This window comes from Phasianus colchicus, unplaced genomic scaffold (assembly GCF_987193195.1).
Source record: "Phasianus colchicus unplaced genomic scaffold, bPhaCol1.hap1.1 HAP1_SCAFFOLD_49, whole genome shotgun sequence".
Lineage (NCBI taxonomy): Eukaryota > Metazoa > Chordata > Aves > Galliformes > Phasianidae > Phasianus > Phasianus colchicus.
Window position 1 is genome coordinate 134,150 of NW_028325227.1, and position 26,714 is coordinate 160,863.

The 26,714-nt window shown below is 44.4% G+C and overlaps 1 protein-coding gene across 26 annotated transcripts; it reads right to left on the bottom strand.

Moving 5' to 3' along the window:
• LOC149911946 (uncharacterized) lies at positions 1-26,714 on the bottom strand. Of its 26 annotated transcripts, XR_016462623.1 has the most exons (22): positions 26,510-26,714; positions 25,373-25,440; positions 24,790-24,888; positions 23,873-24,025; positions 22,991-23,221; positions 22,454-22,611; positions 21,973-22,165; positions 21,292-21,382; positions 20,308-20,515; positions 19,625-19,803; positions 19,360-19,535; positions 18,934-19,057; positions 17,940-18,679; positions 17,374-17,512; positions 17,103-17,200; positions 15,360-16,596; positions 13,850-14,023; positions 13,000-13,134; positions 11,904-12,081; positions 11,327-11,477; positions 10,909-11,040; positions 10,387-10,469 (listed from the first exon to the last, which is right to left on the bottom strand). XR_016462623.1 is itself a non-coding variant. In XM_090132937.1 (20 exons), the coding sequence occupies exons 13-19, from the start codon at positions 18,018-18,020 to the stop codon at positions 11,924-11,926; spliced, it is 2,022 nt and encodes a 673-aa protein (XP_089989063.1). In that variant the 5' UTR covers positions 18,021-18,679; positions 18,934-19,057; positions 19,360-19,535; positions 19,625-19,803; positions 20,308-20,515; positions 21,292-21,382; positions 21,973-22,165; positions 22,454-22,611; positions 22,991-23,221; positions 23,873-24,025; positions 24,790-24,888; positions 25,373-25,440; positions 26,510-26,714; the 3' UTR covers positions 10,382-10,469; positions 11,904-11,923. The 26 variants fall into 26 exon arrangements, 13 of the variants coding, with proteins under 13 accessions (XP_089989072.1, XP_089989074.1, XP_089989063.1 ...); XR_016462622.1 differs by lacking the exon at positions 10,909-11,040 and having other exon boundaries at positions 10,386-10,469; XR_016462633.1 differs by lacking the exons at positions 10,909-11,040; positions 11,327-11,477; positions 11,904-12,081; positions 13,000-13,134; positions 13,850-14,023 and adding exons at positions 1-1,470; positions 2,800-2,900; positions 9,193-9,345 and having other exon boundaries at positions 10,355-10,469; positions 26,510-26,713.

A 26,714-nucleotide genomic window follows, 5' to 3' on the forward strand; every position in this document is an offset into this window, starting at 1 on the left:
AGCGACTGCGTGTGGGAATGTAAGAAAAAACTGCACGGAGCAGCAGCTGCGGAGCAAGATAAGCGGCATGAGAACCAAGGACACCTTCAGAAGAAGAAAGAACATCTCACGGCTCTGATTGGCTAAGCACCTGTGTGAACGGTTGAGGAGTGTTTTGCAGAATGCTCTGTTAACATGTATAAATAGTGCTTAACAATAAAGCAGACTAATAGCCTTTAACCACATTGGTGTGCTGTTATGTCTCTAGCGCGTCCTGAGAGTCCAGAGACTTCCCCACATCTGCGTCACTTTTTCTGCTCTACACCTCCTTACCTAGTACATAATTCCGAAACAATTCTAAAGAAATAGTCCCACATCAATTCCCCCCTTTTCTACAATCTAGCAATTGTCACGTCGCTAGATGACACCATTCTCACCTCAGGATTTATGAAAAACGCCCCGCTTTCCATCTTTTAGTGTATCTAATGCTGTTTCCATTAAACATACTCAAGAAACAATGTAACAACACATACGAATATTCCAAGAAAGAGTAAGACTACACAAGCCTTGAAGAGTTGCTTTAGCCAGGCAAAGCCTGGTAACCAACTGGTTAATCTGCTCCACAGTTCTGTAAATCCAAATGAGGTGTTATCCAAAATAACTTGGTGGATCACCTGAATTTATTCCCATAGTTCAGTGTGCACATCTGTTTCTTTTCTTTGAGTTTCGTCAGTTTTGATTGATTACAGCGTACACCCCTCCTTCTTTGGCCGTCAGGAGATCAAGAGCCATTCCTTTCTGCAATACTACTTGACTAAGAGAGGATACCTCTGTCTGCAGTCCAAGAATAGCATCCATAGTTGAGTTCTTGATTTCCCTAATGTAGCTGCTATACTGATAATTGCCTTTTCTGATTCACTTACTCCTAGTCTAGGAATAAACCATCCAATAAAACTACGGAACCCAGAGGGCCTGTCTATATGGGGGTTATTACCTGCTTCACCCTTTTCCAAGAGGTTCTCAGTATCCCTGGAGGAGGCGCTGTTCCATTGAAGCACTAAGTATCCTCCTCATAATGTCCTTTCTAGTTCTCAGGAAGGGTCTCACATTGAGGCCTGTCTATAGTTGTATACTGAATTTAGGTCCTTTTTCCTATTGTTGTGATTTTATTTGCACACCTACGCCTACTTCCTGCTCCACCCATAGTGTCCAATTGGTGGAGGGAATCCCACACTGAGGGATTTCCATTCCTCCATCTCTTGGTAAGGCTGTACATATCCAACAATCAGTGAGCTTTAGGCTAACCACTAGTGATATTTGAATAGGTGATTTCACGCCAGGCTAAAGCAAGTGCAATCTATAAACACATTCTAAACTTATTGTCTCTTAATCCTTAGCTCCAATGGTCCAGTCTTCTTAATATTCCACTGGGGTTGAGATGTCTTCTTAACTCACGTGTAGCTCCACAAGCTTGCTCTTTCACCTTGATCGCTGTATATGATATGATATGATATGATATGATATGATATGATATGATATGTTCTGGAACCCCAGATCTTGGAATTATCTCTTGTAACAGTACTTTAGTTACTCCCTGCACCCTGTTGGTCCTGCAAGGGAAAAGCCTCTGGCCAACCTGAAGAGGTGTCTGTTAATACCAGCATATACCTATACCCCCCTTTTCTTGGGAGTTCAGAGAAATCAATTCACCATTGTTGCCCAGGATAAATTCCCTTCCCTGTTTGTCCCAGGGCACCCTGGGTCCTGTTTTCTAGGATTACTCTGTAAACAGATCTCACATTGCTGTGTTACCTGCTTAGTGGTGGTGTATAAATTCCAAGCCACAACCCGTTGGCTCAAGTATTTATACAGGGTCTCGGTTCCCCAGTGAGTTTTCCTGTGCTCAGCCATGATTATGGCCCATAATAGGGAGGTGGGAACTATTATCTTGTTTTGAAGCCTGCACCTCTGTGTCCTCTGTTTCTGAATACTCTCCAAGCCCCCTCGATTAGTTTATCCAGGTCCTGTATTTTGCTTCCTTTACTCTGTGTATCGCCGGGAGAAAAGAAAGACATTCTTGCTCTGATTAGCAAAAGACCTTGGGAGATGTAAACAAGTTCAGCAGAATGAAGGGAGAAAGCCGAAAGATTGTAACTATCTGTGCCAGACCGAGCCTCTCGACGTGATCACGAGGCGTCCAGGAGTGAGCAGATGCTATCAAGGTCAAGCTGACCAGTGGCAAACCTGAGGTGGCTGACAGAGGTGAGTGGCCTGTGTGCCACAGGATGGCACAAGAGGGACGAGCCCAGCTCTAGTGCCACCTCCTTCAGGGCAGGATGGAAGATCCAGCACTGCCGCATGCAGCAAAAGGGTCACAATTCATAAGACACTTGACCAAGAGCATATTGTTCAAGTCCACTGTACACAATAAAAGTTTTTGTTCTGCACGAACAACAGAGTCTGTGTCTAATTGCCACAGGTAAACCTTAGTCTGCTTTGCCCTCCTCAACCTGAATGAGGACCTCTGGATAGGATTTAAAAAGGGCATAGAGAGTTTTTACCAGTATTCCATAGTTGTATATCCATATGCAACACCACCTTGTCATCCCTAGGAAAGTCCGGAGCGCCTTTGCTGCTTGAGGTTCCACAGTCTGGCAAATCGCTTCCTTCCTTGTAGTTCTCTAGGGTTTGGAATCCAGCAGCAACTTCGTAACCCAAATAGGTTACTTGTGGCCACGCCATCTGGGCTTTCTGTGGAGAAACTCAATAGCCATCAAGTCCGAGAAAGTTTAGTAGACTAATTGTCCTTGCTATGCATACCTCCTTTGTTGTGGTAGCTATCAGAAGGTCATCCATGTGCTGTGACAGGGTTCCTTGTCCTGGGGCCGTACCCATTGCTCCAGTCTTTGGCAAGTTGGTTCCTGAAAAGAGTGGGACTTTGTTTGTTTGTTTGCTTGTTTTAACCTCTGGAAAAGTGCTGTGCATGTAAGTTGTGTTGCTCTTCCTGAATCAGTTTTCTCCCACTCAAAGGTAAACATGAGCTGATTCTCTGGACTCAATGGTGGACAAAAAATGGCATCTTCTAGGTCCAGAACGGCAAACCATGCCAATTCACCTGATAATTTTGGAAGCAGCGTGTATGGGTATGCTACCAATGGGTATAAATCCTACACTATTCTATTGATGGCCCTTAAGTCTTGTGCTCACACTCCAGTAACAACCCGAATTTCTGAAAACTGTCAATTATTGGCTGGATTCCTTTCCCATCTCCGAATCTGAGGGGGTACAGTTTAATCCGAACCGGCCGAGCTCCCTGCTTTATTCCGATTGCTAGTGGTGCTGCATTCTTAGCTCTTCCTGGGGTCTCTACTACCCACACCCCAGGATAGACTTGATCACTTCCTTTGTCTGGGATCCTGGTCCCAGCAGGGGTAGCGATTAATGCTAAACTAAGCACCTCCATTAACTGTTCTTCTTGTACCTTACATTCCAATTTTCCTTTCAACTTGATTTCAAGATTCCAGTTGTTCTAATAAATCTCGCCCTAGTAAAGGCTTTGGTGAATTTGGCACCTACAAACATTTGTGTATCCCTACCTGTTCACCTACACTAAGTTAAGGGTTAAGAAAGTAAACTTCCTCACTTTTGCCAGTGTCTTCCCTTACGGTTACAAATTCACCACTCACTGGAGTATTTAACACCGAATTAGATGCTCCAGTTACTACAAATTCCACACTTTGCTGCAATTCCTTCCTCAGCTTAATCTTCTCTACCCTTGACTGTTACTGCATCTGTTACCAAATCCAGCACCTCTTTTTGCACTAACTGCTTTCCCGTTCAACAGGGGCAGAACCCTCTTGGGCCCTTCCAGCTCTCCCCCTTCAGCTCTTCCTGAGGAGATCTCTGGTCCTAGAGCCCTGCTCTCAGCTCCTCCCTTCCTAAGGCTTCCCGTGCTAACACTGGGATATCAAGTTTCCCAGGTCTCTGCAGATGAAGGCTATTTGCTCCCAGCATCTCATCTCCTGCCTTCGCAAAAACAATATTCACTGCTAAATGGTCATCGCCTTCCAACCACCATTGATTACAATTTTTAATTAAAGTTTTCTTGCTCACGGGGCCCCCAGGCTCTCCAGCAATATCTCAGGTGGAATTTGCCTGGGAACTTCCTTTCCCCGTGTTCCTCCATACTAAATTTCATTGATTCTTTATTGTTCCCCAAAGTCCACACCTTATAGCTAGTAAGTTACTGTGACCAAATACATACTCCTCTTTAAACCCCAGTCCACAACGCCAACCAAAATGCCAGTTTCCTCTATTCCACTGTAATTCCTGGGCAGTACTACAGGTCAAGGCTCTGATAACAAATACAGGGTTAAACAAATATCCAACTGAACTCGATTCCCACGTTCACACCACTCACACCTTGGATCCAAAGGTTAGCATTCACACTAGATAGCAGCCACTTATAAAGTCTCGTTGCTGGGTAATGGAGTCTGCCTACTTCCCCAGGGCACAGGAACACCAAATTCCCTGGGCACGAGCTATAACCAATGTCTCCCAGCAACAAGAGCACTTGTATTGTAAATGGAATTCCACAAGCAATAATTTTATAACAGAAACACTTAACAATCACAAAGATAACGACAATGAAAAACCAGTTTGGACATTTACTCGTTACATGATCCTACCAGGCCCCTTCCTGGCAGCTAACTGCAAATGCCCCCCAGCGCATTTTTGTTGCGATGATTTCTCCAAAGTATTACAAAGCTTACATTCCCGAGCGCATTATAGCCTCAATCTCAGGGTGCCTTGCAAGATTTCACCTCAGAGATACCTCCCCAAGTGGGACCCTGCTCTCAAGGGTTGTGCTCCCACACCGATCTGCATCACACAGCCTATAGCTGTGGATCCACCCTCTGGGGGAGCACCCTCGCTCCTTCACCCAAATGGAGGACATCTCCTTAAGACATACGGGTCCCTGTACCTGTAATGTACCTGGTGCATACCAGGGCTTTCTCTGCCCCACAGTGGATGATGTGTGGGCCTCGAGAGTTATAGCATTGCCAGCCCTCGTACAACAGAGAGCTTAACCATGCTCATGCCTTGCGGAGAAGACCGAATTGAGAAAGCAGGATAGGAAGTTGTTAGCAATAGAAGTCACTCGCTCAGTGAGGAGAAACGTGCCATGAGTGCCATGGGCAGCGCTCAGTGAGGAAGTGAGCCAGCTGCAGGGAGATGCTGCCCTCGAGAGCAGGGCAGCCGGAGATTGCCTCTTCTGGGACCTGCTCACGGGTGAGAGGAGTTAAAGGAGCGCCAGGACAGCAACGTGGGGATGTGCGACCGCAAGGATGTGCGAATGGCCCCAGCAAAGGAAGCAAAGGGACGGAGCAGAGAGCGACGCTTCATTAGCGTGACAAAACACAGCCCCCATCCTCCCCTCTCTCCCACGGCTGCAGATGTGCCACGAGAACGAGCTGTGAAACTGCCAAGGCCTGGCAGCCGGCTCGGGGCGTGCTCGCTGTGGGAATTGCTGCCCGGCACCTGAGGCTGTGCCGAAGCGGCCAGAGCCTGGCTGGAAGCCATCCGGGCAGCACCGCGGCGGCAGGAGGTGCAGCAAGGCCGTCCTGCGGCCAGCTCCGGGCTGCGGGCACTCGGCATCCCCTGCTCTCCCAGGAGCGACTCCCAGGAGCCCGGTTGCCTGCACCGGAGGTGGGAGCAGCCTGCTCCGCACCCGAGGTAGGAGCCCTTCGTGCCTCGTGCAGAGGAGCGCACGCTTCCTGCCCCCTGCCAGCAGCGGCGGGAGGGCAGCGGGGAGCGGCACCGGGCGGGGCGGAACCGGCGCTGCTGTAGCCCAGGCGGGAGCCCGGTCCCGGCTCCAGCTCCTGCCCAGCACGGCAGGTTTGCTGGGCCAGACGGGCTGCAACGAGGGGAGCAGCGGTTGCCAGGCGTGTTGCAGCCCGGCTTGGGCTCCGAGAGGCACAGGAAGGGGTTGCAGCTGGGACAGTGAGGAAGTGAGCAGAGGAGCTCAGCGTGCTCTGCTGCCCGGTTGGCTCTGTGTAACGCAGCCCAGCCGGGAGTGCGTTTCTCCCTCTGGGCCACGGCAGACACGAGATGATCCCGCTCCACAGCTCTGCACGCATGGATTGATGGCAGCTTTCAACTCCTCCTTTGGAGTGTCTGAATGGGAAGCCTCCATCGGGGGAACTTCCACTCCCCTCTCTCTCCCCGGCAGCCCGCAGTTTCCCTTCGGGGACCCAGCAGGCAACATCTGCCTCTAGCGGCCCTTCCAGCGTTCCCTTCTGTGCGCTTAGCGCCGGGCTGACGGCTCACCTGGGGTCGTGCAAACCCCTCCCGAGGCTTTTCTTCAGGCTGTCCCGGCAGCTGCAGGTGCCTTTAGCGCACACCAGCTCCGGCACTGGGCTGTGTAATAGACGCTGAAAAGCCGACAGCCTGCGGGCTGACTGGAGCACACGTTGTGAACGCGGCCGAGCAGCACGTCAGTAAAGCGCAGCCCGGGCTGCCCGGTGCAAAGGGCGCACGCTGCTGAGAACGCCCCCTGGAAGTGAGCGCAGGGTGCGTGCTGAGCTGGATGGGGAGCAGCGCCCCCTGGTGGGGGACGAGGGAAATGCAGCCGCCGAGGTCCAGCCCAGTCCCCAAGTGTGGGGAAAGCGCATTTCTGGAACGTAGGTCTCACCCTATATGACTACATGACCCACATGACTATGAGCTACTTTATGGCTCCTTTTGTATACCAGAGGCTTCCTCCCGCTTTGAGAATGGATTTGGCCTAGGTGAGGCTAAGACGTGTATTACAGTGTTAGGTGAGGGAGCTGTAGAGCTAGGGACAAAATAACGTGGCATGACGCACGTGAAATGATTTGCCTTAGGGCATTTCATCATTGATGACAGTCCCAAAAGCCCACCAAACAATCTCTCCTCCTCAAAATTAAGACACTTGCACTTATGCCTTTGCAGGACAGATCTTTCCAGGTACAATCCCTTCCTGGTTTTGTGCAATTATCATCAGCCTCTGTTTTCAAAAGACAGGTGCCTGTGACAGATAGGTGAATATCTCCAGGAACCAAACTGAAACAATAGAAGCTAGGCACTTAATAAAAAATAATCCCTCACAAAGCCCACCTAAATTGTTCAGTATCTAAATATTTTACAAATCTGGGTCATGGATCCCTAAGTTCATTTGGGGAGATGCCTATGTGGTCACCCTCACAGCGGTATGTGTCCCTTTTTAAAGCCGGTGGGGCAGGAAGCCTCCTCTGCATCTCCCAGCATCTCTGGCCTTTGGTTATTACTAAAAGGTTTCTCTTTAGCTCCTGTTTCATCTTCCATCATCACAAAACAGCTGCTGTAAGGTCTTCTGCCCATTTGGCCTCTGACTAATCACATCTATCCTGATGTCTGATAGAGAGAATGCCTCTTTGTGGTCTAATGGGAGCAGTGAGGGATTCAACAAAGGACCTTCCTTCCACTTTTAGAAAGAACTTTCATCAAAACGTAACTAAGCTAAGAAAGCAGTTCTCTAGCTGTTTACCATCTCCTTCAATCATGACTGCAGTGGAAACAAAACAGCTGAAGAGGAAGGAGAAACAACAAAGTTTTCAAGCAATGATTTTATTGACGGTAATTTCTCAAATGTAGCTCAATAGCTTTCCTGTTTTATTTAAAATGAAATAAAAGGAGAATGATGGCAAGTCTGATTTGGGTTTCCAATTGAATCTTTTGTAATTAGATGACACATGTCTTCATGATATTAAAAATGAAAATATTTCTTTACATCTGCTCCACCCTCTACAAATATGGTTTTGTTTTGCTGCTTCCCTAATCCTGAACATCTGAGCATTGGAAATCCAGCAATGAAGAGTCACATACGCATTTTTAGTAAACATCCAGCTGAACATCTGTACATCCACTCAACACACAACTCTTCCCTGGTGTATGTTCTTGCTCTATCCTGACTGCAATACTGTTGCTAATCATGTCATGGCATTTATTGTCTGCAGGGATGCCAGCATACTTCAATCACCTGCCCTTCATCGCTGACAAATTTAGGATCCACCTGCAAATTTGCAGAACTCCCAAATGTAATCCTCCTTTATTTATCCAAGCAGAGATGTGTACACAACACCTTGCACCTGGCTTCCAAAGAATAAAGGTCTATCCATTATGGTGCTGGACTGCACAGTCAAGGGAGTCTGGAGGGAAACGGTACAACTACATATACCTCTTCTTTAAATGCTAGGTGCTGTCCTCTGACAAATTTAGTCTTTGTTAGTCTTCAGCAACCGGATGAAAGAGCTGCTTGATGCAGCTTATCTTAACACACAGTCATCTTAGAATTGCAGCTGTAAGGAAGACCACGCCATTCAAAAGCTTTGTGTTAAACCACTACTCCTGAGTGGCAAGTCGTCTTTATGTTCTTTGGGAAAACTGGGTGTCATTAGCTGCTCCCATTTAAACATCTGTAAAAGCTTGAAACAGCTCAACATAAGCAACAGTAAGCTTGAAGAACAACTAGATTCTGATTAGCCCAGCTATCCTGAAAATAAGAATTACAACTATTGTTTTGTACTTTTAGATCACTAAAATAACATTCCTTTTACTGTCTTTAACATTTCAACCCAAAAGTTACAAAAAAAATGCACTGAAGTGATTCTGATACGTTATTAATGACAAAGACTACATTTTCAGCACCACTGCATCTTGTGAAGAAAGTACATGCTACAGGATATTTTCACAACAAAAGGACTAAACTGCTTAACTTTATAACTTAAATGGAAGATAAAGAAGTAAATCTTGTACAGAGACTTGAAATATGAACTGTCACCTAAACTGCTTTAGAGATACTTACGTGGCAAGTAACTGGAAGCCATAGAAACGTTATAATGCCCACTAGCACTACGTTTGTCACAGAACTTTACTGCCTTTCCATATATCCTGCTTCTCACTTGGTGACATTTTCTTCTGCAAGGACCTCGCAATGCTTCCTGGGACATCTCCTGATTTTAGCTCCGCAGGCAGAGGTCTTTTCTCAGTGGAAGATCAGGCACATCAAGGTTGAAAATGGGATTAGGAGATGCATTTGCTGATCACTGCTGCACACTTTTCTAACCCTTTCATGGAAGCTGATCAGCAATATTCCAGGTAAGTACGTTAACCTTTACACTTGTGAAAGACAACGTGTCAGCTGATGCTTACCTCCACGTGCCACTGTTTGCCCACAGCGTTCACCACACGTCCTTCAACTGGCCTTCTATGTGCTCCACAGATGGGGACGCCCATTTTGTCACGGCAGGTAAACCATGTAATTATTCTCCTTTCGGTTCGTGAGCATCAGCAGTGAATTCCTTCCTGTTCAAAACTTCATTAATTGAGAGCATGAATAGAACAATTTCAACTTCAGAGCTTCCGTAGAGATCATTTAATTTTTAGCACTTGTTTCAGTAACAGGATTTATACTATAATAATGTCTTTAGCAGCATCAAATACGACAGTTCAATATGATTATTTTTTTAAACAAGCTTGATTGATTCTGAGAAAAGCCTGCTAAGTAGGATGCATCAAATCTCTATGAAAATAGCTACGGAGCTTGTCTCAAACAGGTTAGAAAGCTGTAGTCATGCCTGGCTTACATTCTGGCTCTCTTAGCACAGGTTTCTTTTAGATTTACTTAAATGTAATTGAAGGAAAGAAAAATGCACTCCTCTGCATTTTCCCCGTGATATCAAACATCAGAGAAAGAAAAATATAAGCTGATTTCCTATGGTACCACCCTGTGCTGCAAATTGCCCCACTCCCATGCTTTACCCTCAGCCTCTTCAGAAATTTAGATTGGAAGCTGGATGGCAAAACGGGCCCTAACTCTCTACATAACCACGTGTATTGCATTAAAAGCATGAAATCAATGGCTACACAGTTTACTTAAAAAAAAAAAAACAAAAAACCATGAAGGATCCCACTGAAATGAGCGCATTTATTAGTGAAAAAGGTGATAAACTGGACTCAAATTGGGGAACCCATGTTGGGAAAATAAAAACCTATTTAAAAATGACAAAACTTCTGCATCTGATTTGTTTTTAAGTGTCTACCACAGTGTATCCTACTCATCCTGAAACATCATCATGTACAACACACACTTGACAGGAAATCCGGTGTCGAAGTAGACAAGTAGTTAATATTTTATGCACACATTTTAAGATATCCACTCTCAGTTTTGTGATGCATTCTTAGACCTTTTTCTCATAAAAGACACTTTGGTTACTCCATCTCAGCAGGAAAGCCTTAGGAACCATAACCATCCCTCCCAACTGTCATTCCATTTTCATCATTATCAGTGATAGAAGGAAGGGTGAAGACCCACCTGCCATCGTTCTTGACGAATCCAACTCCTGCCAATACTTGTTGGCAGATATCACAGCAGAAGCACTTCCAGTGGTTGTTCACAGCTTTAGTAACGCAACCAATAACGAACTCACCTGTAGGAAACACAGTAACAGGATGTAAAATGCCATGCTACACAAAGTTAAAAGAAGCCTGCAACTGAATCGCTAGAATTACATCACCATTTTTGCCTTGCTCCTCTTCTAGAAAAGGACACTTTTCAACTGTTGTTCACACAGTGTTGGCTTCTACTCCACTAGGCCTAGAATCAAGGCTTGAAAGAGCTCCATACTCAAAGCACAACAGAACTGAGTTTGGATGGCCCTGACCCTCCTGCGAGAAAACTCCTGCAGTCAAAGTACAGTAGAATACAAAGACACACAGAGATACAGCAGGAGAATGCACTTGCTAAACAGCAAATCCAACACGCACACCAATTTCTGATCTACCACAGAGTCCTGTGCTGGGAGGCACTGAGGAAGCGAGAAAATACCATTTCATATTCTCTGCTGCACAGCCATGCCAAACACTCACGCTGTTCTCTGCACGCACGCTGCAGCCAAGGCCCTGAGCAGCGCAAACGCTGCCTGCAATACGTCAGGAGCTCCGCCTCCTGCTGCTGCCAAAGGCTGACACCCGGCTCTGAAGAGCCTACAGATCCAACAGCTGCCAAAGAGAAGTGATCAGGCAGATAACAGGTATGAAGAAAACGAAGTCTAACATGCAAGTCTGTGGCATTCCCATGAAGTCATAGCTTTCCAAGAATAAAATGCGATGGTCTCTAGAAGTGTCGGGAAAGCTTGAGGCATCGCTGCTGACTGCAGCCCTGCTGATTTCAGCTACTCTCACCACATTCAAGAACTGGAAAAGCCCACTTTCAGACAGGATTCATGGAGTGCTGCAGCCCAGATGGGTTTTTTCTCTCAATGAAAAGCCTTCACATTAAGCTTACCTGACATCGAAGTCACTAACTATTCTGTGAAATGTGGTATTCTTGAACCCACAAGCCTTTCTCCCCTGTGCACAGGGCCCTGAAATTTTCAGCTGTTCGAGGGACAATATTTGAAAGCAGCTCTGTGGTTGTGTGTCCTACAGGTTCGTCACTGGCAGAAACAAAACACACAACAACAGGGTTGGTGTCCTTTGACAGCTCCGCTGCCAGAGAGAGGTGGCCCTTCTGCAGCTCTGACAAGCTTTTCTGGCATTCTTCAAATCTCCTCTCAAAAGAATTGGCCAGTTCTTGAACTTTAGCTCTGACCCCAAATTGCTCTACTTTCACTTCACCATCTGAAAACAAATCCGAGATTTCCTTAGCTCTAGTCACTGCAGCCAGAGATCAGCAGCTTTTGTTCTGTATAATCTCCAGGGTAAAACAAAGCCAAACAAACTACAGAAGATACTGAAAAGAACTGTAAAAACCACTCAACCGACTAACCAGCATCACCTGTAGCTGTCCAAATTAAAACACTGTTTGATGTTTCAGAGGGCACTAAGTTCATTTCTTTAGCGATGACATGCTTTGCACACACCTCAAGAACTTGGTCCCTTCTCATAAGGATCCTGTAACACTTCTTCTGTGTATGGAAGAGGACCCTGAGCTCTCCAACACCGCGTTCCTTCCACTGAGCAGCATCTCTGGCCCAACTGTAAAATTTCGCCCTCTCTTTGAAGGGAATTCCTTCATCTTCTTCTCCAGACTACCTCCACCTAAAACACAGCACAGTAATGCGTGATTTCCCCAGAAGTTGTTGTCACCAACAACACTGTTACAATTCTGACATCATAATCCAAAATTATTCGATGTTTTCCTTTCTTCAGTGGCTTTGTACCCACAGCTCTATACTCATCATGCACTGAAGTGACCGAACAGCCCTGCCTTCTCAAAAGGAGAGAGCCCAACAGATTTCAGCCTTTGAAATTCATTTTTAAGCTATCAAGTGTGCCAGCATATTTCCCAGTGAAATTTCAGGTCTGCTGAATGATGTGCTGAGTGATAACCCAGCACTGTTAGCATTCCAGGTGTTCCCCTTATGAAGGCTGCTAAGTAACTTAATACTGGCATTTGATCAGAATAAGAATCAACTGAAAATAATAAATGGAGGCCTCACAGCTGCATATCCTCCTCACTTTATATGTGCACATTACTGCCTTTTAACATCCTTCAATTAACACATCTTCCACAGTTAAAGAAAAGCTTGAAAGAACTGGAGAAACATGTGACAGACAAGCATTTCTGAAGGAGAAAAAGAGCAGGCAAGGCAAGAAAGAAAACAACAGACGTCGTAATATGATTAACGGATGAGGAAAGGCAGACAAGATATTGCAGAAAGAGGAAGACAACATTTTGCAGACTTCATCAGATTAACTGTTCCAATTAAAGGACACTACATACTGTTTTTTTGTGCTCCATCAGTCTTGCTTAGTCATTATACTAACCTGCAATTAAGTTCTATTCTTTACAGGAAGCCAAACTAGAAGACTACAGTCATTGCAAGCTTCTCCTCTTATTAGGCATACTAAGGTTAAACACGAAATCCAGACATGAACAACTGAGTTAAGCCTTACAAAGCTACATCAGGCTTCTTCAAGCAAGTTGTTCTACTTCCTAAAAAGCTGTATCACCACCTCCTGGTAAATTCTCTGACACGCGAGCAGTTTCTGTGGATTCTGCTTCTCCGCTGCTGGCAGCTGACTGCACAAATACTGTTGCTGTTGCTTCACTGGTTGATGGAGTATGGAATTCTTCCTTACTTGTAGAGACTGAGTCAGTACGATTAATAAAACAGTAAGCAAATAAGCCATAAGAGCCTAAGATACAAACTTCAAACTACATTAAGTCTGGACACTAAGAATAATGACTCCCTCCAAAAAAGCCACATTTTCTCTCTCCCCTCCCTCCCTTCCAGAAATTGATAAATTTCTTCATTTATTTACAACAGCAGTACAGTAAAAACATGATAGTAAGTTCTCAGTCTCCAACTTTCCTATAGTGCTACTAATGTTTCAGAACAGCTAACTAACAGGGATTAAGGGAAGTGAACAACTGGGGAAAAACAAAAAAACAAACAAGAATTGTTGTTGGAAGGTTTCAGACATTCTTCATCACTCTTAAAACACACACAGCTTTGACTCAACAAGAGACTGAAGTACCTTTGAAGCAGTACGATTCCAAAACAAGCACCATTTCCCTTGGAAACAGCTCTGAAATCACTTAACTCTTACATACCTGCTAGGAGGAATTCTACTAGCCAAAGCTGTTTCTACTTTAGGAGGCAAAGCTGTTTCCTTTCTCTCCCGGAGAAACTTAAGTTTTTAGTAGTACCATAGTTCCAGTGCCAGAACAGACTTGAGACACAGTCAAACAAGCCAAGTAGTTTCTAATCTGCCGGACGCTTTATTTCTCACTAAGTGAAAATAGTCTAAGAATAATACTGCAAATTTATTGCCTAAACTTTCGTAAAGACTTGACTCGTACTTTTTCTTTGAGTTTTTACTTCTTTCTGAGAGCCTTCTGGACTGGCATCCTCCGCACTGCTACTAAAGCCACAGACAGACGTAGAAGGGACCTGTGGAGTTTCTCCGTTAGCATTCTGCTCAGAAGATTTAGTTTCCCAAGCAGTAACACATTCACGTTTGACTGGGGGGCCTGCTGCAAAGCACAAAAATTAGTGGAAAACAGCTGATAAGACAGCTAAATATCGTGATCATTTTTGGCACATACGTTATAAAGTAACCTAACGATATTCAGAACATCTTAAATTTAGAGCTTTTGAAATAACATCATTATGTAAAAAGACACTCATTCAGGATAACCAAGGAACTGTAAATCCATCACACTTGGGTTTTCTGCTGCTATCAAAGAACCTCCATGCAATAATGAAGACTTCAATCTTGCAACTGCCACTACAAATACTAGCTTCCTTTGACATTTACTTATATTTCTGGAAGCTCAATACGTGCCACCTTTTGTTAGTACACAGACACTCACAGCCTCAGAAAGAGTGACTGGCCAAATGGAAGATGAGAGTTTTTCTCAATTTAAATATCGTAAACATATTGTAAATGTTGTCTGTTGGTTCTAGTAGCACTATACACTTTCCTTTTGAAATTCAAGTCTCAGACCAAGAACAGGTCAGCATTTTCATGTTGTTACAAGAATTATTGATGGCCATACGCCAAACAAAATACAGCTACAGAGAAGAGCCATATGGGTATCATCTACAGAGGAAAAGCAAAACCAAGGACTGAAAAAGAAAGTAAGAAACAGAAAGCAGTCAGCAGCAGCGTGTGCTACCGATGAACTTTGAGCATTTGGAACTCCAGATGGTATTAACCAGAGACTGAATAGAGCTTATTTCACAACACTTCTGGGAAGTACAAGAAGAAAAACCATGACAAACAAAGGCTCAAGCGACAGATGTGAAGTTACTGGAAAGGAATGGAAGCAGACAAGAAGGATGCCTCCTAGTTGAAGGGATAATTCGAGTTGAAGCTTAAGCACAACTGCTGTTCTCGTAGGTTACCAGTCAGAGCGAGGCCTTGAACACAATAACTGCCAGCTCAACACAAAAAATGCACTGTCAGCACTTCACCCTGACATTTTAAACAACGCCTCGTTGTTTAAACAATATTAGCATCTCCTGGTTCTAGCAGTACCAAACTCCTTCCCTACAAAAAAAGCAACACTAAGATCAACTCTGACGCCTCGGACAGATTCCAAAATCCTACCCGCAACTCCCTTTCTCACTACAGAGTTGCACTGAGTCCTGCATAAGGCACGCTTCTGTTCTTACGTGCAAAGAACTACAACTTCATATTTACTCAAGTTGAAAGTCTAGGATTTGAAGATTCACAGACGTGCATTAGAACTGAAAGAAACGACATACTATTAAGACAGAAGAAGTAATACACAATGACCAGCATTAACAAGTGACTGACTAATGAGCTGCACACTTGAATAAATTACTGGTTCAATTAACACTCACCTTTCTCCAGGATTTTAAACGAGAAGTTGGAGGGCCCACCCTGTGCCGAAGGAGCCGGCTGGGATGCCTCGCTCTCCCAAGGTTTCTGAGCAGCACTACAGCTTTTGGGGGGTTCAGCTACTCCCGCTTTTTCCTGCTCTGCTTTCCGAGATGCTGAAGTTCCTTCATCGCTCTTTCTTGGACGATTCAAGCTGAATCCAAAGAGGGAGCCGGGGGCTGAAGTATTCCCAAACGGGAATGTCTCTTTGTTACTGAAAACGCTCCTGACAGATTCAGATCTAAATACAAACTTCGGAGCAGAAACCTCCGTTTTTGCTGGTGTTTCAGAGGTGCTTGATACCTCTAAAGCTTCTACGGTGGCATCAGAAGCATCACCACCATGGCCGAGGTCGCTTCTCACCCTGGTAGCTTCCTCCAGCACAGCTACAGCGTTGTTACCACAAGGAGATGCTTTGGCTGCATTCGTACAAGAAACATGAGATGTTACCAACGTGCCTTTCTCACGGGTGTGCTCACTCTTGTCCCTGTCTGCTGTTTCTTGAGACTGGAGTGTAACTCCACTACTTGAAGGCAGTTCGTTTTTGTCTTTTTCATCCATGTTTGTCAAATCAGTTTTACGCTCTTTGGATGGATCATCTTTCTTAGCGGTATTTTTACTGGACTCCTGTATACCAAATTTAAATCCACCGAGAGGCATCCACATTGAAAAATTACATCCTTCCTCTGCAGGCTTTGCTTCACCATCTGCAAGATTCTGAGAGGTACATGCTGGTGTTTTCCCTTCAAGTTTCAAGGAAAATTCTTGAAGAGATACTTCTGAATTAGTTTTGCTTGTATTCTGGCAAGTAACACATTTTGGGGCAGTGGGTTCATTTCTTACTAAACAGATGTCACAGTTCCACTGGCCTTCCTTTTTAGCAAAGGCAGATCCCAATTTGTCCTGTGCGACACTAACACTGGATTCTAGAGGTTTTAAAACCACACGTTTTGTGAAATAGCCTGGTTCAGGCAGTGGTGGATTTGTGCTTGCCTGTGGAAGGCTGTAGTTGTAGCGATCACCACCACCACGAGGCAAAATGATTCCAGCAGATGGAGCATCAAAATGCAAAGGTGCGCCATACGTGTCTCGAGGAAACACAGCAGCACAAGTGTTTCGCAGAGGTGGCGTGCGGATTGCTTGTTGATGAGCGTATCTACGCTGCTGAGGTGCAAGTCCATCCATGCCACAGACAGGTGCCTAAAGAAAAAGCACCGTTACTTCCTTGTGGAAAAGGAGGAAAAGGGATTAGGGTGCTAAAGCCCATGCAACATGTACTCTTAATAGCAAGGCGTACCGTAAAATTACATTTCAACTCTAATCAGTTTAAACTAAAATCATACGTTCAAAACTTGAGTGGTATCTGAAAACACAGACTGGGGAGAAGCGTAAGCTGAATAGACTCATTTTTCTTTAGTATTAAAAAAAAAAAAAAAAAAGCCCCCATACTATTTTGGGGAAAAGAACATTGCAGACAACGAGCAGAGGACATATGTTAGCAGGTTAAAAACATGCTTTGCTGGCTGTTTCTCCCAAACCCAATATCCCAAAGCTTAGCTGATTACGGAACTTTCTGCCTGTCTCCAGCAGACCTCAAGTTTAGTAAACGCTCTCTAGGGAACCGCAGTTATATCCTGCTACACACAGAATCAAAACCAGTTCAACACATCAGTAGAAATGGCTTGAGCAGATTCGTATGTCCTCACCTTTGTTGGTGCTACACTGGTTGCAGCAGTTCTTTGAAGAGACTGCGAGTTACAAGCAGGTGACTGGCTACAGTGAACAGATGGGCCAGAGGTAGCAACTGAAAAGGAACACCAAGAAAAGAGTTTATATCCAGTTTTTGTGATTACTGACTTGAGTGAACTTTCCCAAGGGACCAGTTTTACTCATTCATCTCAGAACACTGCAGAAACATTTTAAGAAGTCTTACTCCGTTTAGCTAAGTGTTCAATTAAAAATTCAGCATCAACTTACCCCTTAAAGGAGCTTCATGAAGATTTTGTGCTCTCCGATAACCATCTGACACTGTACCTGTTTCATAGCTTCCAGCAGGCCAGCAGTGAGATGATACATTTACACTGGAACTATTACGTTTCATTTCCCATATTTCATTCTATTAAAGACAGTGTTTCAATTAAGAGCATGTAAACGTATTACATCGGTATTTGGAGGAAACCTAAGGAATGATCCCTACGCTCCTCTGCTATTTAAAAGCATGTTCAAGGTCTGAGACACACACAAAAAAAAGATGAGTTAAGTGCTGCAATAACCTATGATCTTCCTATGCTTTACGAAACTGAGACTGTTCCCTGAAGCTAGAAATAAACCCAGAACAAAGTAGCTAAGCTGAAGAAAGCACAACTTTCTGCACGCACAATCCTCAGGATTACTTCCCATATCTGAGTACCAAATCAGAGTTTGTAGGCAACAAAGTTTTACTCTTGAACTCAGTTTAAGCAGGTGTTTATAGCAGTTCTCTTCACTGAGTTAAGAGGTAGCCTGGTAAGTGAAGTTCAATGCTTGGGTCACAAAGTACTTACCAGAACAAAAAGATCAACTGTTCTGCATCGAATATAGTGACTCAAGTTGTTTACCGTTAAAGCTTCCACTTGCTGACCCATATCGTGGGCTCACTCAGGAAACTCCAGTGGAGTGGATCTTCTGAAGAGAGAGAGAGAGAGATCCTTCCCCACTTGTAGTCAGCTCTTAAATGGGTCTAGGAGAGGTGGAGCCAGGCTCCACCCCTTCCTGCAGCACAGGTGAATTGCTTTCACCTGTGCTCCCAGGGCTGACTCATTGCTCACCTCAGGTGATTAATCAGAGGTTCAGGCCGTGACTCAGCAGTTCCCATACAGTAATCAAATAGGAGGAGGTACTAAGGCAGTTCAGTATCTTCCAATCAGAGTTTTAAAACTCAGAAGTTCAACAGAAAGATACTACCAAATCTCAGTAGTAGCAGTACAATGACAAAAACAAAAAAACAAAAAAAATAAAACCAACCACAACCCATCAACACACAAAGTCAACTGAAACAAAAAACAAACCAACCAGCTAACAATTCATATGTAAGCCTGTGACATACAACCCCTCTTACTCTCATCTTTGAATAATCCATCAGTACCTGGATGTCCACACTATGGAAATGTCTGAAGAGAGGATACGCAGGTTCGGGAATACTTCTGTGCTTTTTGATAGTTCTCAAGCTAAGCAAAATTTTCTTCCAGTAGTAGACGCTTCTTCCAATATATTCTTTCTGGTCGTGGGAGTTAAGGCTAACGCCCTGTTGAAGAAAGAGAAATTCAAACTATCGCAGAATATTTAAATAGAGTGTTATTCATACTTATTCTTCTCTGATGCAGTTGAGAGTAGTGAGGTAAGAGTATTTGACTAGAGCAACTGCCTTGCATGACATCCCATCAAAATTAGTAGCAGCAGTTCTCAATACTACATTCTCATCTGATTTTATTTAGTCTATTAAGTTTGCAAAATTAGAGAAAAACAGATGATACTTATTTACAGATAATCTTAACGTACTGTTTTTTGCAGACTTCTTGCCCAATGTATAATTAAGGCAGGCTGAAGGCCGTGTTTCTCCAGGGCTCACACAGTACTTAATCCGTGCTGTACAAGAAGCTTCAGTTTGGTTGCTGAGTCTGCTCTGAATATCAAAAGAAATATTCCTCAATTAGTATTCCCTTTTTCATCTGTTCACACGTCATTTGTTTGATGAACATAACAAGCAGCTTCAGTCCTAAGCTAGCTCTTCTTTACAAATGCACTGTCAGAAATGTAAAGCCCATTTTTATAAAGTTCTTCAGCATCTCACACCCCTACAGCAAAAAACATTTAACATTTAAAGGACGTCAAACAAAAGGAACTAGTTTTACGCAACCTATGGGAATCAATTCAGAAGCCATCTAGAAGGTTGGTTCCAATATTTCCAAACTGAAGAAGCCTTACTTTGTTTTTTTCTGCATAAGAGCACAAACAGCATCCCACCAGGATCTTTGCTTCTCAGTACAGAACTGTTTGCACAGCAGCAATGGTAAGAACAGAGGTTGATGTGTGCCACGCTGAGTATTAAACTTCTCTTGCAGTTCTAAGTTGCTAGTGAACACCAGCCCGAGTAAAAAAACCTGTTTTGGTGAAAACAAACAAACAGAAGGTATTAGGTAGCAAAAAACAGGCATTTAAATGCATTTAAGAACTTAGGAAGCTTGCTTACTTCAAGGTCCAACAGGCAAATGGACTCAGGAGCATCTGTTTCCAGTCTCGATGTCTCTTGGGGCAAGTGAAAGAGTTGTTGTAATGATCTGCGCAGCGGGAATAACACAGACATGGAATTCCACTGCAAGCCAAGCCATGCAAGGTGCTGGAGACTACCACTGTGCATCCAAACAGCACCTATGCAAAAACAAGGGTTGCAAGAAGCGTCCTCGTTAGGAAAGGTATCATTCTACTCCTGTTACACTCAAATTCAAAGCCAGACTTCATCATCAAGTTAAGCCTAAAAAATGGGAAGATATCATTAGTTCACAATTCATCCTGGAATTATTTCATTTTTATGCCTGTCACCCGTGTTCATAGATTACACATAAATAATGTGGGCCTTCCTATCAGCACTCACCAGCATACAAGCACTTTCCAGCTTCAATTGGAAATGAGTCAGAGCAGACCAGAAGACAACAGTGTGGAAGCAGGAAGCATGTGAGAAATTCTTCAGAACCTGGCATGATGATACTGCCCCTCAGCTACAGCTGAAAGTGAAACTTCTTGCAAAGCACCCTCTGATTAGGGCAACCACAAGCAGCTATTACAGATACTTGTCTTTTGTTGCAGATGAAGCACTTGTAGAAGAACCTCTAATACAGAGTCATGCTTACGTTGAGTTTAAGTAGCATCTCTTACCAATATTGTATTTACTCAGTTCTCCCTGCTCTGGTGCTTGGGGACTGACATCTCCCATATCATCTGTGCTGAGAAAAGACCTCTCTTTAGAAGCTCCACTCCCAAACAGGCCTTCAAACAATGTAAATAAACCACTTCTGTTTGCAAGCTTCCACAATCTCTTTCAAGAAGTCTTCCTTGCCGTGGCTTAAGTTCAGCAACATATGACCTAGAAAAACGTAATGTCACATAAGAACACTCAACTTAAACAAGGACTACAATATTTGATGCAGTGGGCTGTTCCTGCTGCTTTAGGCTGGGAATCTAGATTTCCCCTTATGATATTTACAAATCAAATTTACAAATACAAATTTCTAACTTACACTCTCCCTATAATTAAGTCACCCTTTTAGCATATGGGCTGACAGCATTCCCAAGGCATTTTCAAATCCAGTTCTCCAGAATTACTGTGTATTTTTATTATAATGACACTGCAATTGTCTTCAAAATAAGTAGCTGTCAGTCTCATCTATTCAGGAACAATTCAGCCTGATGCCTGGTGTTTTCTTTGTTTTCATCTAGAGCCCACAGGATAGTGAAGACTGAAAACAACTACCTCGGCTTCACCAAAAAAATTTTTAAAAAAATGCACCAAACCAAACCTGTTGGAACAAAGAAGGGAACAAAAGTGACAGGAAAGGAGCAATATTTTCTTTTATACTTGGGACTAGCAATGCTTACAAATAGTATATTAGTAGGCAGAAACCAGCAGACTAGGAGACACTGAAAGTTAAATTCTATCTTAATGTCCTGGAGATAAAAAGAAAAAGCCCGTTACGTGTCAGGATCAAACCGCTCTTTTGTATTTCATACGTAGCCAAAATACAGAACGTTTGATAGCATGTTCCAAGACGCCAAGTGTGCTCTTTAACAAGCCATTAACTCTGACATTAACTGCTCATAAAATGGAACTACGGAACATTTATAATTCTTAGTTTTTATTACCAGACTGGCTTTTTCGGTCACAGGCCAACATTTCCAGCGCATCTTGCCCAGCACGATCTCCTCTTATTAGTTTTGACTTTGGTTTAGGAATCTGGCAAAGAAAGAAAAGAATTGCTACAGCTTCTTCTCAACAAAAAACAACTCACCCTCATTTAGTCTTAAAAGTTAGGAAACAAGCTTGTTTCTTTCCTGAAAAGGACACAAGGTGAGTAACTGAACAATTGCAAATAGCTGTAAGAGCGCACAAGAGAAAGCGATGTTTTGAACGCAAGCACTTGTGCAAAAGGGAAAGCTGATTTTATTCCATAAAGCAAAGAATTAAGCTTGATCAAGCTCTGCTGCTTACACAATTAGTATGTGAGAGCTACTCAGGTCATTCCCCTCCCCCCCATACCACTAACCTTAATATTAGTTATTTTAGCTGCACTACAGAGAAGGGAATAGTCTACAGGAAACACACTCATTAGCCCTTACGAGTCATTTTACTTCTGACAAGTGAAACAGATGAGATTTTCTTCACAATACTTGAAATCTTTTAAACAAGTATGGAAGGGTAAGATTTGGCCAGGAGACAGCCTTAAAAACAGTAGTTAGTTTTTGGAATGCAGGCGTTCAGTGCGCGTACAGTGAGAGCATTCAAGAACTGCAACAATTACAGGCACAAACTGAACAGTGACTTACGTGGAAACTTTTCAGACAACACAATGCTGCGAGTTCACATGCATCTCTCCATTGTGCCTCGTTGTTCTGGGCCGTTTTCAGCAGGAAAGTGCCAGCGTGCATGTAGAAGTGTCCTTTCATTTCAAGGAAGGTACGAGACAGCTCATCAGGTCCATTCGCACACAGCTTCACAGAGTGAAGCACACGATCAAAACTGGAACATAGAAAAGATTCATTTTCAACCAAGTCCTGGTCTCCCAGGATTTATACTAGACCCCTATCACTGAGTCTTCTCTGAGGCCTTTAGCTCAGACACAGCTTGCGGATCAAGCCTAGCAACATTTGCTCTTTGCAGTTAGTACAGAGGAACTCCTCTTCCATCCATAAAACAGCTACTCACTGAAAATGATGCCTGCTAGAAGTTCGGTGACCCAGAAAAATATTCAATTTTTTCCTTTTTTTTTCTTCTTTTTTTAAATAAGCAAAACAGTTAAAAGAGTACCTTTCAAGGGCCCCTCTGCTTTCTCGAACATCTCTAGAAGCAAGCGTCATTTTAACCAAGCTAGAATAGGCCAGCAGATGATCCTTCTTGACAGCTCTCCAATTTTTTTTTTTTTTTTTTTAATCAGCCTCCAAGTCTCGTACTGATTCAAGATATTCCTAAAGAATAAAGTTCATCACAGAATGAGGAACCGCCATCCTTCTATGAAGGCAAGAGTTTCTCCAGAACATCTTGCTACATAATCCAGTTTCCCAGGTGAGATGTTAACGTATTCTTCAGCAGCAAAATTCCAGGAACTATTTGCCTCAGCAATTCCCTCCCTGATGGAGCTGCTGTATCTAACTTAGTACCTCAGCTAGAAACTAAACAACTCTTTAAGGCTTAAGAAAATCCTAAATAAATCATTGTTTCCGCAGACATTACATTTAAAGGAGTTAAGCCACTTGAGAATTAGCTGCCATTGTAACGATACTAAGAGAATAACACCGGTTTCAAGGACATGGGAGATTATGACAGGATCAAAACATGATTAAATACCTCAAATGTCTTTACGACACACAAACACCACTCCAAGCTGGAGTCTACAGGTATTTTCCTCTCCGCCTCCTGACAATGAAGCACAGCATCTCTTAATCTATTATTTGAACGGTAGAGAGCAACCAGTCTGATGTTAAGGTAGGGATCGTCTGGTCTCGCATAGAGCTCGGTTTGAGTCATATCAAAGAGCTGATTCCAGCCATCTTCGCCTTTACGTTCCAGTAACTGCTCCTATCACATACGAAGGCAACACGTTGAAATTTCATTCTCTACGAGAGCCTCTTCAGCAACTACATTACCTGACTGTTTTCTCATTGCCATTACAGACTACATTACTCAAACTGCTCTGGAAAGCTGGTAGGTGCTACAGAGAGTTTGACAAACATTTTAGAAGTGAGGGAAAAAAAAAAAACAAAACCAAAACCCAAAGCTTTAGAGTTTGCATCTTGTAGATGCTAAGTTAGATGCTAAGTTAAGACTGTCAAACCATCTGGTTCAAAGATGCCACACGTCAATACAGAACAGCTTGTCTAAAAAAATAAAATAAAATAACATAACCACACAAAAAATCCCAAAGCACAAGCCTCTCAAGACTTCAATTTCATTGCAGTTGTGCTCCAGAAAACTAACACCTGTACAAAAGTGAGATTGTATGACTGAAAGCATTTACACAGTATTAGGGAATAACAGCATCTCCTACACTTGACAGTTTTCAACTCAAATTAAAAAAAACTAGAAAGCAGTGTAGTCATGTAATAGAGACAATACATAACCTATCTAATCTTGACCTCTTGGATAATATTACTACCATGGTTTTCCCATCGCTTGACGCAACTGAAGTTTCTTCTAGGCACAGAACAGAGATCAGAAGCTGGAATTTACCTTCAATCTGTAAGCAGCAGGATTCCCAGGGAAGAGCCTGGCAGCTTTCTCAACCCAGTACTCTGCTCTTCCATCAGCGATGTCGTTACTGCATAGTAACTCTGCAATCTTCAGTACAAGATCTTTCTGTATTGGATTCAGCTCCACAGAACGCTGGTTTTCCCCATGCATACACATAAGAAAAAAGGTTACTAGTAACTTGATCTTGCAGTCAACATAGAACAAGAAAGAAAACATGTCAAACATGTCCCCCATTAAACAGACCCAGCAAGTCAAATTAGAACTATCAATAAATACTTTCTCACTACTTTAAGAAAAGCCTCCCTTTTGAAAGGCCACCATTGGTTTGTAACACCCAGACAACTGCTGGAATTCAGAACACCGTAAGAGAAACAATGTCAAAACCAGCTCCTCTACCACCCGCTGCTGCTCTACTCAGACAGCCAGACCAGGGGTATCTCTAGCCTAACCTAATACGGAGGCTTCCGGAAAACAGAATTAAGTCACAAAGGCTGATGGCACTCAGTCACTGTGCTGGCAACAAGACTTTTGTGTGTATCCTCTCCCTCCCCGGTGCCCGAATAATGAAACACAGACTGTGAAGTTCACATTTATATGCTTACCTAATCGGAACTGTATTTGCCCCGTTCCCTCTACCTCTGAGGAAACAAACAAACAAAAAGCCCACCGCTAACAAGAAAACAAACAATGCAACTGAAAAACACTCTCAGTCCAGTCTTTCAGCAGCAGCCGGATTACTGCTGTCACCATAATCCCTACTGCAGAATTCTACAGGGCTCACATATTCTTAGTCCAAAGGGCAGCGGGAAGAAGACTATCAGAGCAGGAAGCACAAAGATCAAGTCCATTTACAAAGGAATAAAGCAGGACATCAGGGAGGTGAGTGAGGCGCTTACCTTGTAACACCCAAAAGCTTTTTCCGTGTTATCCTGAGCCTCGTAGATCTGTGAGCTTTGGGATCTCTCTCTCGGACACTGAGATAAATAGATGTATATCTACAGAGTAAATAAATAAAGAAAGAAAAACCAGAAGGATCAGTATTCCTCAGTATTACAAGTCCCCCCACACCTTGCAGCTAACGTGGGACTTTAATCTGTCACACAGGACAGTTAGCTGTATTTAGTTCAAGGGGCTTGATCTAGATCTTCAAGTAAGGCACAACATTATTGCTACACGTACAGATGCTGCATATTTGCCTGCAAGCACTGGCCTTCATTAAATAAAGCAGTAGCTCACAGGAACTGTAGGAAGGACGTAACACGATGGCATACAAGACATTTCTACCGGATGGGTTTTTACAGCACCACGTAACTACCCATGCTTTAAGTTGCTGTTTTAGGAAGATTTAAATGGCACCACATTCTCCCATTTGCTGCTACCTTAAAACAGCATGACAACGGTCTTCATTTCTCCACTCTACTTCATTTAGCTTTCCCATCACACTTTAAAGAACAGAACAACATACGTAACGTTTATTACCTCTTAGCAAGTTCGTATTCTTTTATCTCAAAGTACAGCTTAGCAAAAAAGAATCCTTTTAACGATCTCTGAAGAAAAAAAAACAAAAGGTACATTTTAAATATACAGTACTTTTGAAGTAATTGAGTAGGGAGACCCTTCTTTCCAGGGGTGCATAATACTTCCAAAAGTGTCTTCACAGCTATCAGCTCCAGTTCACTCCTTGTACTCTGGGCTTTGTTTTTGAAAGACACAGGAGTAAGAAAATAACATTTCTTCCCAGTAACTGGCAAAGGCTACCAAAGCGAAACTGAGGTTAGTAGCAAAGCAAGTCCTCACACTTGTTACTTTTCACAAGCACACTTCCGACTAAAGAGAGGAGAATGGGGTCAGCTACATACAAGCTGTTTCTCTTGCAACCTATCTACGTTGCAGAAGAAAACAAATGCCACAAATCAAGCTCCTCCTGTCCATGCTTCTGTCACCTTCCTCTCTCGCCTGCCCCGCCTCCTCGTAAACGGGGCTGGAAAGGAACTTCAAAAGAAACGCCGGCAGCCTCGCACAACCCTCCTCTCCAAAATCAACGCAACAGGAAGACCAGCAGCTACTTCCATCACCGACCGCGCTCCACAGCCAGTCGTTCCAGAGAGCAGGGGATCACCCGGCTGCCCAGCCACCAACGCAGGCAGCAGAGCTATTTCCCCCCGCCTCTCCCTCTCTTCCTGCCGGCGTTTCACAACGCCGTCGCACCCACGGCAACAGCAGCCGCACAGCGGCCAAACGAGCCCAAAGCCGAACGGCACGCGTTCCCTATTCCGGCTCCTCGAGAGAGGGAAGGCCGGAAGCCCGGGGACCGTGCCCACGGAACGGGAGGGAGCCGAACTCCGCCCCGCCGCCGGGCTCCTTCCGAAGCCGCCGAGGGCTCAGCGGCTTTCCGAGGCGCGCAGCTGCGGCGAACCGCGTTTCCGAGGAGGCGACTCCGCGCCCGCCCGCCGGCAGCCTCCCTCGGCTTCGACTCCCCGCCGGAGGAGCCCGCCCTCGGGCCCGGCACCCGCGGGAGGGGCGGAGGGACGGGGCGGGCGGGGAGCGGCCCCCACCGCGGCCCGGGGAAGGCCGAGGGAGCGCCGCCGGCGGCGCCGGCCGGGCCGCAGCACTCACCGCTCTGGGAGAGGAGGAGGCGGCCTGCACGGAGGCGACGTACCGCTCCACCTCGGGCCTCGTGCGCCGTGCCATGGCCGGGAGAGGGAGCGAGCGAGAGGGAGCGGCGGAAGGCCGGCGCTCGCGCGCCGCTAAGGGAGCTCCCCGCCGCACGCGGCGGAACGCCCTCCCTGCCGACCGCGGCGACGCGCGACGTCACAGCGCG

Bases quoted from the DNA above. Each gene is read 5' to 3' on its own strand.
- LOC149911946 (XM_090132937.1), bottom strand. From the start codon at position 18,020: ATGGGTCAGCAAGTGGAAGCTTTAACGGTAAACAACTTGAGTCACTAT. The intron at 17,201-17,373 runs GTAAGTTGATGC...GTTCCTTTTCAG, and splicing joins TCATGAAGCTCCTTTAAGGG to TTGCTACCTCTGGCCCATCT. The intron at 14,024-15,359 runs GTGAGTGTTAAT...TGTGCTTTGCAG, and splicing joins GTTTAAAATCCTGGAGAAAG to CAGGCCCCCCAGTCAAACGT.